Source organism: Pteropus alecto, unplaced genomic scaffold (assembly GCF_000325575.1).
Source record: "Pteropus alecto unplaced genomic scaffold, ASM32557v1 scaffold148, whole genome shotgun sequence".
In the NCBI taxonomy this organism is placed as follows: domain Eukaryota; kingdom Metazoa; phylum Chordata; class Mammalia; order Chiroptera; family Pteropodidae; genus Pteropus; species Pteropus alecto.
The window spans coordinates 234,454-249,329 of NW_006442105.1; the positions used below are offsets into that span (position 1 = coordinate 234,454).

At 38.9% G+C, this 14,876-nt stretch overlaps 1 protein-coding gene across 7 annotated transcripts in view; it reads right to left on the reverse strand.

The window, feature by feature from the left end:
* Nucleotides 1-14,876, reverse strand: part of PLEKHB2 (pleckstrin homology domain containing B2) — a 68,663-nt gene extending 53,787 nt beyond the window's left edge. The window contains exons 1-4 of one of the 7 annotated variants that reach the window (XM_015595593.2): nt 13,700-14,776; nt 13,515-13,576; nt 3,773-3,817; nt 453-605 (exon numbers count right to left, since the gene is read on the reverse strand). In XM_015595593.2, the coding sequence (XP_015451079.1) occupies nt 453-605; nt 3,773-3,817; nt 13,515-13,576; nt 13,700-13,782 (343 nt within the window). In that variant the 5' untranslated portion in view covers nt 13,783-14,776. Of the gene's footprint in view, nt 1-452; nt 606-3,772; nt 3,818-13,514; nt 13,577-13,699; nt 14,782-14,805 lie in introns of those variants that run through there. The other 6 variants (XM_006919845.3, XM_006919846.3, XM_006919844.3 and 3 more) reach the window with 6 other exon arrangements.

The window sequence follows — 14,876 nt, forward strand, 5'->3', positions numbered from 1 at the left end:
ATTACTTAGAAAAGTCTATCAAAAGCTTGTTAGAAACCTATTCCTTTAAAATGAATATAAGAGAAAATTCCAGGAAACCAAGACATCACAAATTTTAAGAAACTGACTGGGGTTGTTATGAATGCCAGTTTCTGAGATACAAAATTTATGCTGCCTAGTATGGTTCTATCTTTCTCGGAGTTTCCAGCACTCTGGTTCCTTAGTTCTCTACCACCTTCTCCATGAACCAGGACGGAATGTGGACCTGTGGGTCTAATTCAGATGAGAAGATTAATTTGCTCTAACCATATGGTTCATGATTTAAGTGTCTAGGTCCTCACTGTGGTTACCTCTTCCCACGTGAAACCTTTCCTTGGTCTGTTAATCAAAGCAGAATGGGTGAGGCAGAGGATTCAATTCCCATCAAGAATGGGGAAGGGTAGATGAAACTGACCCAAGACAGAGCTTCTTACCCCGACATTCATGCCCTGTGCGGATGTTGATGCAGTCCACTGGCATATGGACCTTATCCTCAACACTCTGCCGAGTGTGGTCATCATAATAGATCAGGTGACCATCTGACCACAGGTCAAACCAATTCTTCTTCCAGCGCTTTAAAATAGTACCTGAAAAAAAATAGGTTGGCTTTGATCTATAAGAGCAAGGACTATGTTCCCTCATTCACACTAAAAGAAACAAAGGAAACTTTCCTCTGGCCCTATGAGTATACTTGCATACAACTGCCTAGAGCAGCCTAGCAAAATGAAAGTGAAAATAGACCCCAATGGCATGAATATCCAGTTGTACCAGGGCTGCATGCAACACGCTGGAGATACTGAGAACATTGCCAACTTAAAAGTCCCAAAACTTAAAAAAAAAAAAAAAGTTCAATAAAACCTTGATTTTGAGCAATGAAACATGTCTAACATTTAATTTTCCACACAGTACATATACCTAAACTTTTCCAGTAGTATCTAACTTTGCTAGATTGATCAGAAAATGTTGAACTGTAAAATCTCTATACACAAATAACAGTACCTTCCTTTCTTAGAAAAATGTTTTCTCTTTTTCTTGAAGAGCTTTCACATATACTCTTCTCTAACATTCACCTCACTTAAAGCCAACAGCATGGGAGAGTATCCCTGAATGAGGCAGATGCAGAGGCAGGCTCAGACAATGAATATACCACACCCAGGAAAATGACTTTAGGCCCAGGGCCTTACTCTTCCCCTGCATGCATCCACCCAACTACCTCACATGTCTCTATCAGTCAGAGAGAATTCATCTTTTCATTTGTAATCGAACTAGGTATTTAATTTTATAAAACTCTAATTTCTTTGTTAGCCAAAAGGGAAAAGTAAAAGGCCAGTTTTAGCTCCAAGTCACCCCTGTACCTTCTCACATCCATACACTCACTACCTACTACATCTTTTATTCCTTTAAGATCCTACCTTGTTCTTGACCAATGTGCACAAAGGCCATTCCACATACCTTTCCTTACATTCCCATATCCGCTACTGGTATCAACCAAACATGCGACATGTCAGCCTTCCAAATTTCTTTTACCCTCTTTACTAAGAGGGGCATCCACAACACTTGCCCAAACTCATAAATAAGTGACACCCAGCATCCTCCATTTGATTGGAAGCACCTGAGCTGTGCAGTAACTACCAAATAGAGCCATCGAGACACAGACATGTGGAATCACCAGGTTGGGGAGTTTTAACCAAGTATCTCACCTGCCATCAAAGCCCTGACTACAAATTCCCAAATCAGGCTATTCTCTAGAGTCCAGATACTGGACCCTAAGGGTCTATGTGGCAATGGCAGAAAAAGGAGTCCTGGAGACAGTTTTGCATACATGTAACTACATATGTATCTCTGCTGCTCTATAAGTCAGTGAATATATCTTGCCTTCTTTTATTTAATTGTGATTGAAACTTCAGCTTTTAGCAAAGAAAGAAAATCAACCCACAAACGGAGAGAAGGAAAAATGGAATAAGTCTTCTGAACACATACTTTTGAGACAGCCATGAACCAGGGCATTGGAAAAGTCTGTACAATCTGTTTAAAGGACATCTATTTTGTATATATCATCACGGTTGGCACTGATGGGAATCACAAAATTGTCAAAAGGGTCACTGTTTACTGAATGTTGATAGAGCATTAAATTGAGTTATGGTGGACAAAGGAAAGCCTGCTCTCAAACAAGGGTGCAGTAGAGTCTAAAGGAAAAACGAGATGACATCCAAAGGGCCAAGAAAGAAAGGCACATTCTCAAAGACTGAGCAAAGCTTTCCATGTCCCCTGGCCATTTTGGGCAGGTTGAGATCACAAAACCAAGGACAAGGAAACTTACACAAATATTGGGGCTAGACTACAATATGCCAGAACTTTCTTTTGTAATGTTATGAAGCCAACATTACCACAATTCTATTCTTAGGATACAGGACTGTCACAGACCTCGAAAGGACACTTGGCTCAGCTCCAGGTCTAAGGATGTAAAACTAATAGTAGAACAGACAGGCTGAAGGCTTGTCTCCTGGGAGAAATAGAGTCAATGCTGAGATGAAACAGTCCTCAGTCTGACCACAGGTTTGCTGCCCATAATTAACACCTAGACAATTTCTTCAAGTGGTAACTAGGATAATTGTGCCTACCGCACAGAGCTGCTGTGATAATTACATAATATATGTGAAATCTGCATAACAAGAACATAAACAAGCTCTACAAGTAATAGCTTTTATAAACCATCTAAGGTATGCAATCTACTTTTCACTGCTAGTCTACATTTTAACTAAGTTCTGAAGGTATCCCTCAAATATAAATTCACATCTGAATAATAAACAATATAGTAGTTCCTCCTTATCCGTGGTTTTACTTTCCAGTTTCAGTTAACTGTGGTCTGAAAATATTAAATAAAAAATTCTAGAAATAAACAATTCAAAAGTTTTAAAATACACACTGTTCTAAGGAAAGTGATGAAATCTCGCACCGTATAGCTCCCTCCACCTGAGACATGAACTTTCTCTTTGTCCAGCATCTCCAAGCTGTAGACACTACTCATCCATTAGTCACTCAGTTGAGGTCTTGGTTATCAGATTGACTGTCATGGTGCTTGTGTTCAAGTGACCTTTATTTTATTAATAATGGCCCCAAAGCACAAGAGTAGTGATGCCAGCAATTCGGATATGCCAAAGAGAAGCCATAAAAGTGTATATACATATAGGAAAAAACATAGTATATATAACGTTTGATATCATCTGTGGTTTTAGGCATCAACCGGGGATTTTAGAACACATCCTCTACAGATAAAGGGAGACTACAGTACAAAAGGTTTGGTTTTAGATAAACATATAATCTTAGGTCAAATCTTTATCCCTATAATTAAAGACTCTAGCATTTCAGAATCTCAGTCACTTTTTAATCTCCAGGTAAAACAGGTATTTTCCACAAAGAAAGCAGTATCTCCATGCTAATTTATCAGCCCAGCTAGGTTAGTCAAGCAGGGCCACCAGTCAGCCATTAATAATAAAGCATATTAGTGAGAAAAGCAACTAGCAGGGAGTACCACTGTTCCCGGGTTCCTGTCAGTGCAGCAATTAACAAGGACTTCCCTGTGCAGAAAAACAGCTCAAAGAGTTCTAAAAACTTCCAAGAGGAAACTCAGGGCAACAACATTAATAAGACTTTGCTATTTGTTTTTAAATAGATTTGTTTCAGCAACAGAAATAAAGATGTGTCCTAAGGTAACAGTAAACCGAGACCAAGGAGCTCATGGTCGTGTACTTACTTTGTCGCAGCAACCATCCACTCTTCACAACTGTCATCTTTTCACCTACAGCAGAAGAAACAGGCAGGTTCAAAATTATACCCAGAAAGGAGGACTGCCCTTCTGAGCTATTTTTACTCACAACACTTCTAACACCAAATGGGTGGGGTTGTTCCACACCAACAACCAATTCCCCAATTCTCAGAACACCAACTGGATGTCTACCAACTCAGTTTGATTCTAATGCTACCTATCTAGAGTTAGTGTCAGACCCCACAGGTTAAGGGCTCAGTGCTACAAGAGTACTCCCACTGTAAACATAAGCCCTGGCCTCCTGTTATTCTGACCTATAAAGTGGGTGTTCCCACACCTCCTCTCCTCAGATTCAATAATTTGCTAGAATGAATCACAGAACTCAGAAAAGCACTTTACTTACTATTACCTATTTATTATAAAAGATACCACCTAAGAACAGCCAACTGGAAGAGATGCACAGGGCAAGGTAAGAAGGAAAAGCGGAGCGCTTTCATGCCCTCTACTGCTGCACCTCCCACCCAGCACCTCTGTGTGATCACTAAAACAAAAGCTCTTGGAACCCTGTCATTTAGGGGTTAAGGAAGTTCCATTACTTGGGCATAATTGCTTACATCACTGGCCAATGGTGACTAAACTCAATCTCAAGCCTCTCTTCCCTCCCTGGAGGTCTAGGGATGGGGCTGAAAGCTTTAACCTTCTAATCACAAGGTTGGTTCCTCTGGTAACCAGTCCCATGCTGAAGTTGTCCAGAGGCCAAACAAAAGTCATCTCATTAGCATAAACTCAAGATAAAGCTGAAATGGATTTATCATAAATAGCAAGATTCCTAGCACCTCCATCTCTCAGGAAATTCCAAGAGTTTTAGAAGTTCACATATTTCTCACTATAATCATAAAAACACAGCCATTTGGTCTAACTCTCCATCCTCATCCCTTTCAGAGTCAGCTGAAGAAGAGACCAAAGCCATTTTACTTCATTGGCCACCTGGCATTTACCAAATACAGTATCTCCTCAGTGGGGCGGGCCAATACAACCCCACCCCCCATTTCCCACTCTATGCTTTAGTCTCAACACCCTGCCCAACTTACTGAGTCTAACTCCACTCAATAAGCATAAAACAGTCTCAGGCATATTAAGATTTAGCTCTGTCAAGAATGTGTGGCTTCTCCTAACATGTCCAGTATCCTGGGTTTCTGGGGTCCAGCTGCCTTACTTTTATCCTAGCTAGCTATACCCAGTTGATATCACACAGCCCAATGAGGTGTGCACTGCTGTCAGCAGGTGGAGGAGTCAGTTCAGAGCAGAAGACCGAAAATCATGAAGAAAAAGTTCAATATACATAACTCCACAAAAATAAAAGTCAGAGTAGCAAAAAAAAAAAAAAAAAAAAAAAAAAAAAAAAAAAAAAAAAAAAATTAAAAAGTCAAAATGACCAATAAAAGATTAAGGAAAAATATTTACAACCAGACAGCAGCAAGGAATTAACTTCCTTCACTTACAAAGCTCACATATAACAGAGATACCAGTCACCTGGCAGTTCACAGAAAAAGAAACATGAATGGGCAATAAATTCATAAGACACTCAATTTCTCTCCTAACTGAACAGACAAAAATACAAAACAGAAGTTAACAATATTGCCTATCAGAAGGGCACAAATGAAAAAAACTATGATACTCAGAAAGGAGGTGTGATGGCAGGAATGAAAACTGCTGTAACCTTTTGGAGGAGGAGAGGGAGAATTTAACTATATCAAAATTTTCAATGTTCATATAATTTGACCCAGAAATCTCACCATTAATAGGAATATATCTCATTGATATATATGCAGAGGTTCACACACTGCTTCTACAGCAAAACACTAGCCTCAACCAAAGTGCCCCCACAACAGAGTACTATTTAATGAGTATATCCACACAACAGGTCATTATGCAAATATGAAAAGGAATGAGGAAGAACAGAATGTGCTGATAAGCACACATAGCTGATACTTGCACAATTGTTTTCTGGAAGGAATCATAAAAACTGTTAACTATGGGTATCTCTGAAGAAAGGAATGAAGCAATGCTGTGTATGTATCAGAAGAGAGAATGACTATTCAGTCCCAGTATACCTTTCCATACTACCTAAAAATTTTTTAACAATAGCCTTTTTTTTTTTTAAATCAACAGATATTAATTGAAGGCTGAGATTATGGGCTACTTTTATTTTCTATAGCATTTTTATGTCTCCTGCTTAAGGCACTAAGGTTTGGAAGGTTAGCAAAACAGAGCAAAAGCCCAAGTGGACACCTAAAAGAACAAATGAGTCTTCCTCATTTAATTTTCCTACGTCTATGTATGGCTGAATTCTCACCTCTCTCCAAAGCTTTAGAAAAAGAGCTCTGCAACCTTTAGTCATCCTGAATTCTGGCATCTCCAAACTCTCTTACTCTGAAGTTCTTAATATCCTTGCAATTTTTGCCAATTCATGCTGTCTCTCCTCACCAACAAAGGAAGTAATTTTTTCATCCTTCCCTATCTTTGTCCCATGCATTTAGGTGCTCAAACATACAGTCCCAGATGAACTAGATCCAGAAAGTCAGTCTCTACTACTTCTAGTGGAAGCGCATGCTGCTCACTGCTGCTGGCAGCCACTTTCTGATTAGGAGAGAACCAGCCTGAGGGCAGCAGACTATAGAGATAGCAAAGCTAACTCTGCTGAGCCAATGACTCAACCAATTGAAAAACCAACTCTAATCCAAGGCTTTTTGTTAAGAAAATGATAGCTTTTTAAATTATTTATACTGGGTTAAACTAGTTTCCTGCAATTTATAGCCTAAACCATCCTAAAACAATCATTGACTTCTAAAAGGATTTGAGGCAGAGAAATAATACCATCATATTTTCATTCAACAAATATTCTTTGAGCATATATTGTGTGCCCAGCCTTGTAGTAAGCACTAAGGATACAGCAGTAACCAAGCCAAGCTCCCTACTTTCATTCAGTTTACACTCTAGTGGAAGAAACAGGTTAAACTTACAAATTAAAAAGACAGGCAATGGAATACTACAGATAGTATCACATCTCTACAGTGATGAGTTATTCTAGAACATAAAACTGGAAGGTATATGCCATATACCATTCATGCCAAATCCCAGATATACTAAAATTTCTAGTCATAACATGAATTTTCAGTTTATATCATGTGAAAAAGAACATATCTGGGAATAGGCCAAATATTACTTATAGGTAGTAAGAGCTATTAGCTATAACATAAATATAAAACCTGACTGAAATGTCAGACAGTTCTTTGCTGGTGGTTGTGAAACCAAGTGAATAGTAAAAAGATGTGGAGCAACAGAAAGGAATTTCCTGAGTATTTGTGGTAAATTTTTAAAACCTCTTAATGACTCACTATTAATTTGGCTACATCTGCTATCATTCATAATAGCCAAAATGTCAGGCCAGTGTAAACTGAGATTAAGAATAGCTTCATTTATTCAAAGGTCATTAAGAACCTGAGTCCAACAATGTGCCAGTAAGGTTAACAATACTAGCACCCAAGAAAATAGAGTTAAAAAAAGAGTTTAAAAAAAAAAAAAAAAAAAACTTTAAGGACCTACATATTTCCTGTTAACTGATTACTACCTATTATTTGGATCAACATCTGAGTTGCCAGATAGTGTGCCTATGTTTTCTTTGGTGTTTCCTTGAAGCAAGGCTGAGTTTTAACTTTTTAGGTAACTGAGGCTCAAGGGATGTCAACAAGAGGAAACTGCACAGCTGACCTGAGAATCAATTTCAGGCCACTTCAGTCAAGATCCAAAAGGAAAAAAAATTTCTTCATCTAGAGGACTACATTATAAACATATCTCAGATGTGCCTATATCAAATAGTTCAAAACTATTAGAGAAAGGGAAAATTGAATTATAACAAGGGAGAAAGAAATTTAAATTACAATTAGCAACCGAAACCTATGACTTTTTAAAGGGTAATTCTTCTAGGGACTCAGTAACTTCTTATCTGGTATCATTCTGTCTACCTTAGTCATTATAAGGAACAATCTTACATGTAATCTAGTGCCCAGATTTTTGTCTTCAGTACAGGCCTCCTCTAAAAGGAGCTACTGCTCCTTTAAAATCAGCTGGTTACAATTCAGGGACAGAATACCTCAAGAAAAGCCTAAGATGTATTATTGTCAAACACAACAATGCTTTTATGAATGCCTTTAGAAACAATAAAGAAGTCAGCCAGTTGAAAAAAGGGCATCCAATGGCCAAACTGTGACGTGAAAATAATAATTATAATATATCAGAACCAATTGAGACTAAAAGGTATCCCAAGTATAAAATAATGATTAAACTGGATACGTGACTATAGAATATGTTAGAAAAAACATATACCTTCCCATGTTAGTTCAATTTCACACAACTGGGGGTAAAGGGTAAAGGAGAAAGAGTTGGTTAAAAAAAAGAAAGTTGAAATACTTTGATTTGTGTAATATCTTCCGCTCACTTAATTCATATGGTTATTGTGTTAATATTAAGAGATATTTGCTGTGTTTACTGTTCAAGATGTTAGGATTTATTTTTAAGACAAAAAGTAGAGATGGCCGAGTTAAGGACTCAAGTGTACTGAAACTTAGGCAGCACAGAGACTGTAGGAACGGGCTTCAAACTCACCTAAAACAGGCTGCTGAGGTGAAATGACTCCCCTGAACCTCAGGGATGCACCAAATTTGGTTGCCTGCACTTGCTGGACAGGCAATTATAAGCCAGTCCCCAGAAAAATCAGAAAAAGTCAAGAGAATATTAAAATCCCATAATGGGAGCTTCCTAAAGCACCTTGTGAGGTCTTCACTCAGATCAGGCAATATCAGCAGCCACACAGCATCTTATTGGGGGGCTGAGGCCAGGGCATTCCATCCTCTAGCAGAGACTGGAAGGTGAGCAGTAATCTGAGTACAGGAAAATAAGTTCTTTATCTCCTTTAAAGAGAGGTGTCTTTTGTCTGTGTCTACTAGCCTCTTCTGTTGGGCATCACACTGGTATCACCACCATCACATAGAGCATATTGCCTTATTAGACTCAGCCTTTGGTAGCAAGAGCAATCTTACCTCTGTCTAGAGTTTGTCCCTCTGTCTAGAGTTTGCTACCCCACCCTGCCAGGCTCCTCCAATGTATCCTGATATCTGACCACAAAGCAGAGGAGCAGGGGACACTGACTGTCACTCAGCCTACTTACCCTCAGCCTTACAGAGCACTTGCATGCCACCACCTAACATTCATACCACACTAATCAGCCTAGACCAATTCCTGCTCTAGGATTCTGCTACCCCACCCTGCCTTGAGGTTATCTAGGACCAGTGCTCAGAGGGGAAAAACAAAAAAGGCAGACTTTAAACATCCATCTTTCCACTTCCTCTTCTATATTATATAGAAATATTACACATTTCTGGAAAATCTATATTTCTTTTCACTGAACAATGCAACTCACAGGAGAGTTACTTTCAAAGTCAGAAGACACACAGTGACACTAAAATAAGGATCCAGGACAAAAGATACACCAATAATGTCAAGATTTGCTATTTCCAACATTAATAATGGATTATAAAGAGCACAAGCAGCTAATTCTTACTTCCTCCCAAAATGGAACTAAAATGAGAGTTAAGGGGAAACAAAGTGTAAGTCCACAAAGACAAAGAGAATGGCAGCAGAGACAAAAGTGGATGAGATGCTAACAACATTGTAAAAGTTCTAAAGTAAATAAAAAGTCTCTGCATCCTACAGGGAAGCTAACCAAGAGATAAACTTTAAACACACACTTTCAGTTCTTCAGTAACTCTCTTAAATAGAAACACATAGCATGTATCATCAGGCATTTGAGGAAAGTCTAGAGATAAAAGAGATTAAAGAAATAAAAAAATTTAAAAACCTAAAAACAAAACCTCACAGGAATCAGAGACAATGTAGGGAGCAAAAGATGACTTCAAAAAAATACTATTATCAGAGAAATGATATACAATACTGGATCCAGAAAACAAGAGCTCAGGTAAAAATGATAGCCAAAATTTAAAATTCAATAGGAGCATTGTAAAGATCAAGATAGAGGAAATATCTATCAAAGAAAAATCTAAGAGGTGAAAAAAATTAGCAGATGAGCCTGGAATATAAAATTGTCTGCTTATAGGAAAGTTTCAGATATAAACCAGAGAAAACAGTGGAGAAGAAATACTATACAACATTTCCCAGAACAGGACAGATTTTTAGACACAAATGCTTCAGTGAGGGTCCAGCAGGATGAATTTAAAAAGATCTTTGGTTAGGTATATGAATGAAATTTCAGAACTCTAGCAATAAAGAATAGAACCTAAAAACTTCCCAGAGCAAAAGAAGAGGTCATATATAAAGGATCGAGAAAGAAAGGAAAGTGCATCTTTATCAACAGGGTTGGAAGCTAATGGATTGCTATGTTCAAAATGCTGAGAGAAATTTATTTCCAAGCCAGAATTCCATACCCAAATTATCAATCAAGTAGATAAAATAAAGATATTTACACACATGCTGAATGATTTACTGTCCGTAAATTCCAGGACCTAGTAAGGAATGTATTCCACCAAAATGAGAGAATAAGCCAAGAGGAACTAGGGGATCCAATAAGTGACCAAGAGAAAGAAAATGCCGACACAGATGAAGGAAGGTCCCAGAAATACTGCTGTGCAAAGAAACCAGCCCAGATTGGTGCGGGACACAGGCTCCAGGAAGAAAAATGAGTACTGACTTCGTCTAAAAGTTTCTAGTAGATTGAAAAGTGTTTACAAGGTGGCAAAAGTCATATATGATGGGAAGTTAAAGATTACATCTAAATCAATAGCAATATTATATATTGAAATATAAAAATACTCTTCAAAAAGCAGCTAAAAAAGGTGAAAATGGTTGTCTCTAGTTAATGGAAAGGGAATGGGCAAGAGACTGATAATTTTTATGCTGAGGTTTAAAGTATTGTTTGGCTTTTCAATCTATGTATATGCATTATTGTGATATGTGAACATGTAAGCAATAATTTATATTATCCTCAAATATGTTTTAAAAACCCTAGATGAAATCCACCTACTTAACACCTACTTAATCCACCCTTCAACATTCTTTGTTTTTGTTTTAAACTGGGGTCGGGGGAGGGGCGGATTTAGTATATCTTTAGCAACCAAAAATTATAAAGTATAACTTTGATAATATGCTTTTTTCAATTCTAGATACTAATGCTTCAGAGTACATACAGCTTTGGAGTCAAAAGGCGTGCATTTAAATCCTGGCTCGATCACTTATAAATTACCTTGAGCAAGTTACTTAATTTTTCCAAGCCTTAGTTTCTTGATCTGTAAAAGGAGAATATCAACATCTACTTAACAGGATGTTTGGAAAACTGAGTGAAATAATTTGTAAGTGCTTGGCATACTGCCTGACAGTCACTAAAACTCAATAAATGGTAGTTGCTACCATAGCAATTATTACTACTATTACCACTATTATTTCCTCACTATCTACCTAAAATTTGCCCAAAACATTCTAGAAGACAGATGTACATCAGGCTGCTTCTCAAATGGCTTGGAAGACAGTAAGTTAAGATGCTCTTGAGGGTCAAAATTTAAACATATATACTCTAGACGCAAAATAATAATAAAATATCAAACCAAAAACCTTCCCAGAATGCATAACCAATTAGACTCTGAAGGCACAGGAATGGCTCTTTGCCTTACCTTACTGAATTCCACACCTCTTCATAACGTACCTCAACTTTTCACTATTATATTCTCGAGCAGGATCTCTAATACATAAACTAAAACTCATCAGATGAAGTCTAAGTCTTACTTTTGGTCTCTAGAGAATAAAATGCTAGCAGGCTAGTTGTAAAATAGCCACAGTACTCACATGCCAAGAAAACCTATGAGAAGTTTTAAAATATAAACCATATTCAATAATTCAAATTATCTGAAATGTGAACTGAGATCATTTTAAAAGCACTGAATCCAAAAAGAACCAATTTAACAGATGGAAAGAATATTGCCTTTGGAATCTGGTGGTTCTGAGTTTGAAGCCCACTTTACCTTTTACTATGATTCTGGTCAAGATACTAAACGTCTCTAAGTCTCTTTTTTTTTTACCACTATGACAAGACATTATGAGTTATTTTATGGGTTATTGAGAATTAAATGAGATAATATGTCCAAAGAGTCCTATAGAAGATGCTTCAAAAGTGAGATGTGCTATAATTACATTACTATTTTGTTCTAGGAACTGCAATTCAGGATTACCTGGTTACAACTGACTCATTCACAATATCCTGGTTCCTCTAGTTAGTGCTCTCTGTACTTGAGCTATAAAAGTTACTTCCTTATCAAAGAGGAAAACTCCTTCAAGGATGGTAATGTAAAGGCAACAAAAAGTCCCAGGTATACTCCAAAAAAGAAGACAAAAAGACTGGGTAACGCATCATCATTTAGAAGTCAGTTCATATGTGGTGTTGGCCATTTCCAAGTAACAACTGCTTCTTAATAAGCCCAAAACAAACACTCATCAAAGGGCAGACAAAGGCAAAAAAGTTCAAATTTCTGTAACCATGATCAAATTCAGAATACACAACCAATACATAAGACATGACTGGTACAACTGGTCCACTTTTTATAACATTTTTTAAAGATTATTGTACTGTGCAGTTTGGGGTAGTTACTGATACTAATAACGTAATTCTTTAATTTAGACATCCAGTACGAAAAAGTCAGAAGAAAGGAGAAAGAAACTAAGTATTAATATAGGATGGCAAGCTGGGAAGCATAGCAAAGCTTCCACAGGGAGTCAAGAAAAACCTCTATCTTCCCAGGGAATAATAAATATGAGTATAAGAGAGGTATCTGTTCTTTCTCTACCACTGATGTACACATTTCGTAAATTCGGTCCTTGAGCTTATCAGGAAATACACAGAATGTGCTAACACCATTAAAAATACAATGCTAGTAAAGAACTGTTGTCGGGTTCTGAATTCTTTTCAGCAGCCTCCTTCAGTGAAACTGACAGTTAACAGTAAACATGTTTAGGTATTACCTCGTAGAGTATAGGGATACCTGTACCAGTTTTAACTAAATGTTTCAATTGCTTTGGTTGCCATGTAGCTCATAGTCAAAGATTAAGAAATTATGTTAATTATGTCCTGGAAGCTTGCCTGTAAAGCAAGTTCCAGGAAAAATGTTTAAAAGTACATTTTGCTTGAGATCATAGAAAAATGTAGCTAGTTAAGCATATAGAAATGACAGCTTAAACAATAACAATGGTCACAAAATGTTTAGTTTCTGCCTTTTGCTTTAAAGATAACATCACTAACACATAATCATGAGATACTTTGCAGAATCTTGGTTCCTCAACCCTGTTAGTTCAGAAAGTTAAAAAGGCTTCAGACAAGATGAAGGCTGGAACTAAATTAGTCAGACTAAGGAAAGCTCAAGAATCAACCAATCAGCTTCACCCGACTCGTGACCCCTAACCCTCAATTTCTGCCTTTAAAGACCCTTGATTAAAAACCACCCGGGAGTTCAAGTTTTAAGCAATAGCTTCCCATTCTCCTGGCTTGGCGCCCTGCCAATAAACAGCTCTAATTTCTCTACTGTAAAACTTGGTGTCCAGTGTTTGGCTCTGCTGCAAGGTCCAGTGGGCCCACCCTCTTCGGTTTGGTGTCATCAGTTAAGCATTTACTTACCACCTACAACACGCCAGACACTATCACGTGTGCCAGGATGATCCTGCAAATTATGCTTCATTCTGTCCTCAGAAATTGGGGGTGGAGGTGGGGAGTCATGTAAGGAAATCACTACCAAACCGCAGGCACAAGAGCAGCCCAGACAAGCACCTGCCCAGTCAAAGGGTCTATTTCCAATATCCTACCTCTTATCAATAACTGGCAGCCTTGGGTTAGGAACTTCCAGGACCCAGGGAACCGAGCACAAATGAACCAGTAGCAGGAGCATTCATTCCCACAGTCTGGCCCTTAGGCGCTCCCACTGCACAGCACGTATACACAGAGAGTTTGGACGTTGATTTGCTCGACAAATATTGAGGGCCAAAAGTAAACAGGCAGTTAACAGTTCCAGCTCGGGCTGTAAGTCCCTGTGTAACTTAAGACAAGTCACTTCCTGCACTGGCATTAAACCAGTGGTTTCCTCAAGACTATGAGACCCAGGAACTTTCCTCCCTTTAGATATAAATGCTCTTCTCTCTGACAGTGGCTCTACCTAGTCCCAGTCAGAGGAGGATCAAAGATTCTCCAAGGCCAGGGGTCAAAGGCTTTTGAAATTAACTATATTCTCTCAGATTTTTTGTCACTGTAACCGTCCCAACTCACTCCTTTCCCTCCAGCTTGAAAAACTGAAACTTTATTATGAAGCTCATTTATGAAGCCTCTTCTATGTAAATAAGGCTACATTTGATTTAAAAAAAAACAAAAAACAAAAAACCTATGCCGACGCGAAATAAAAAATTTCTGACCTCCCCCAGAGTTCCAATCTAGTCGGGTGAGAGCATCGAATGTGAAAAAAAGATTCACTATAAACAATGTACAACCATGCATCTAAAGCTAAGGACACTGCAAAACCAAGAGTAGGGGGAACGAAGCGGGACGTGCCCACCAACGAGCGCAAAGCTGCCCCGCTACTCCAAAATCCTAAAGGAGGCTGCAAACACGGGCGAGAGGAGAGGCGAAAAGGAGCCTGAATCCCACGACCGGAGGCCCAAGCCTGGGAAAACAGCGACCGGCGGGGAGCACGCGCGAGACGGAGGGGGAGGGGGAACCGGCTTTGGGAGCCGGGAGGAGAAGGCGCAAGCCGGGAGCAGACGGTTGGACCTCTAGGAGGGGCGTGGAGAAGTGGGAAGCTCCAGAGGAGGTTCCGGAGGGGGTCGATGCCAGGTCAGGAGAGCGGAAGGGGAACGGGAGGCCGGGGGACACCCCAAGGAAGTCTGGGGGGGGGGTCATCCGGATCAGAAGAGACCTTCACCTGTGAGTACAGACGCGGTGGCCGCTGCGGCTGCGCACCAAACCGCGGAACCAGCGCAAGGTCGTCACGGA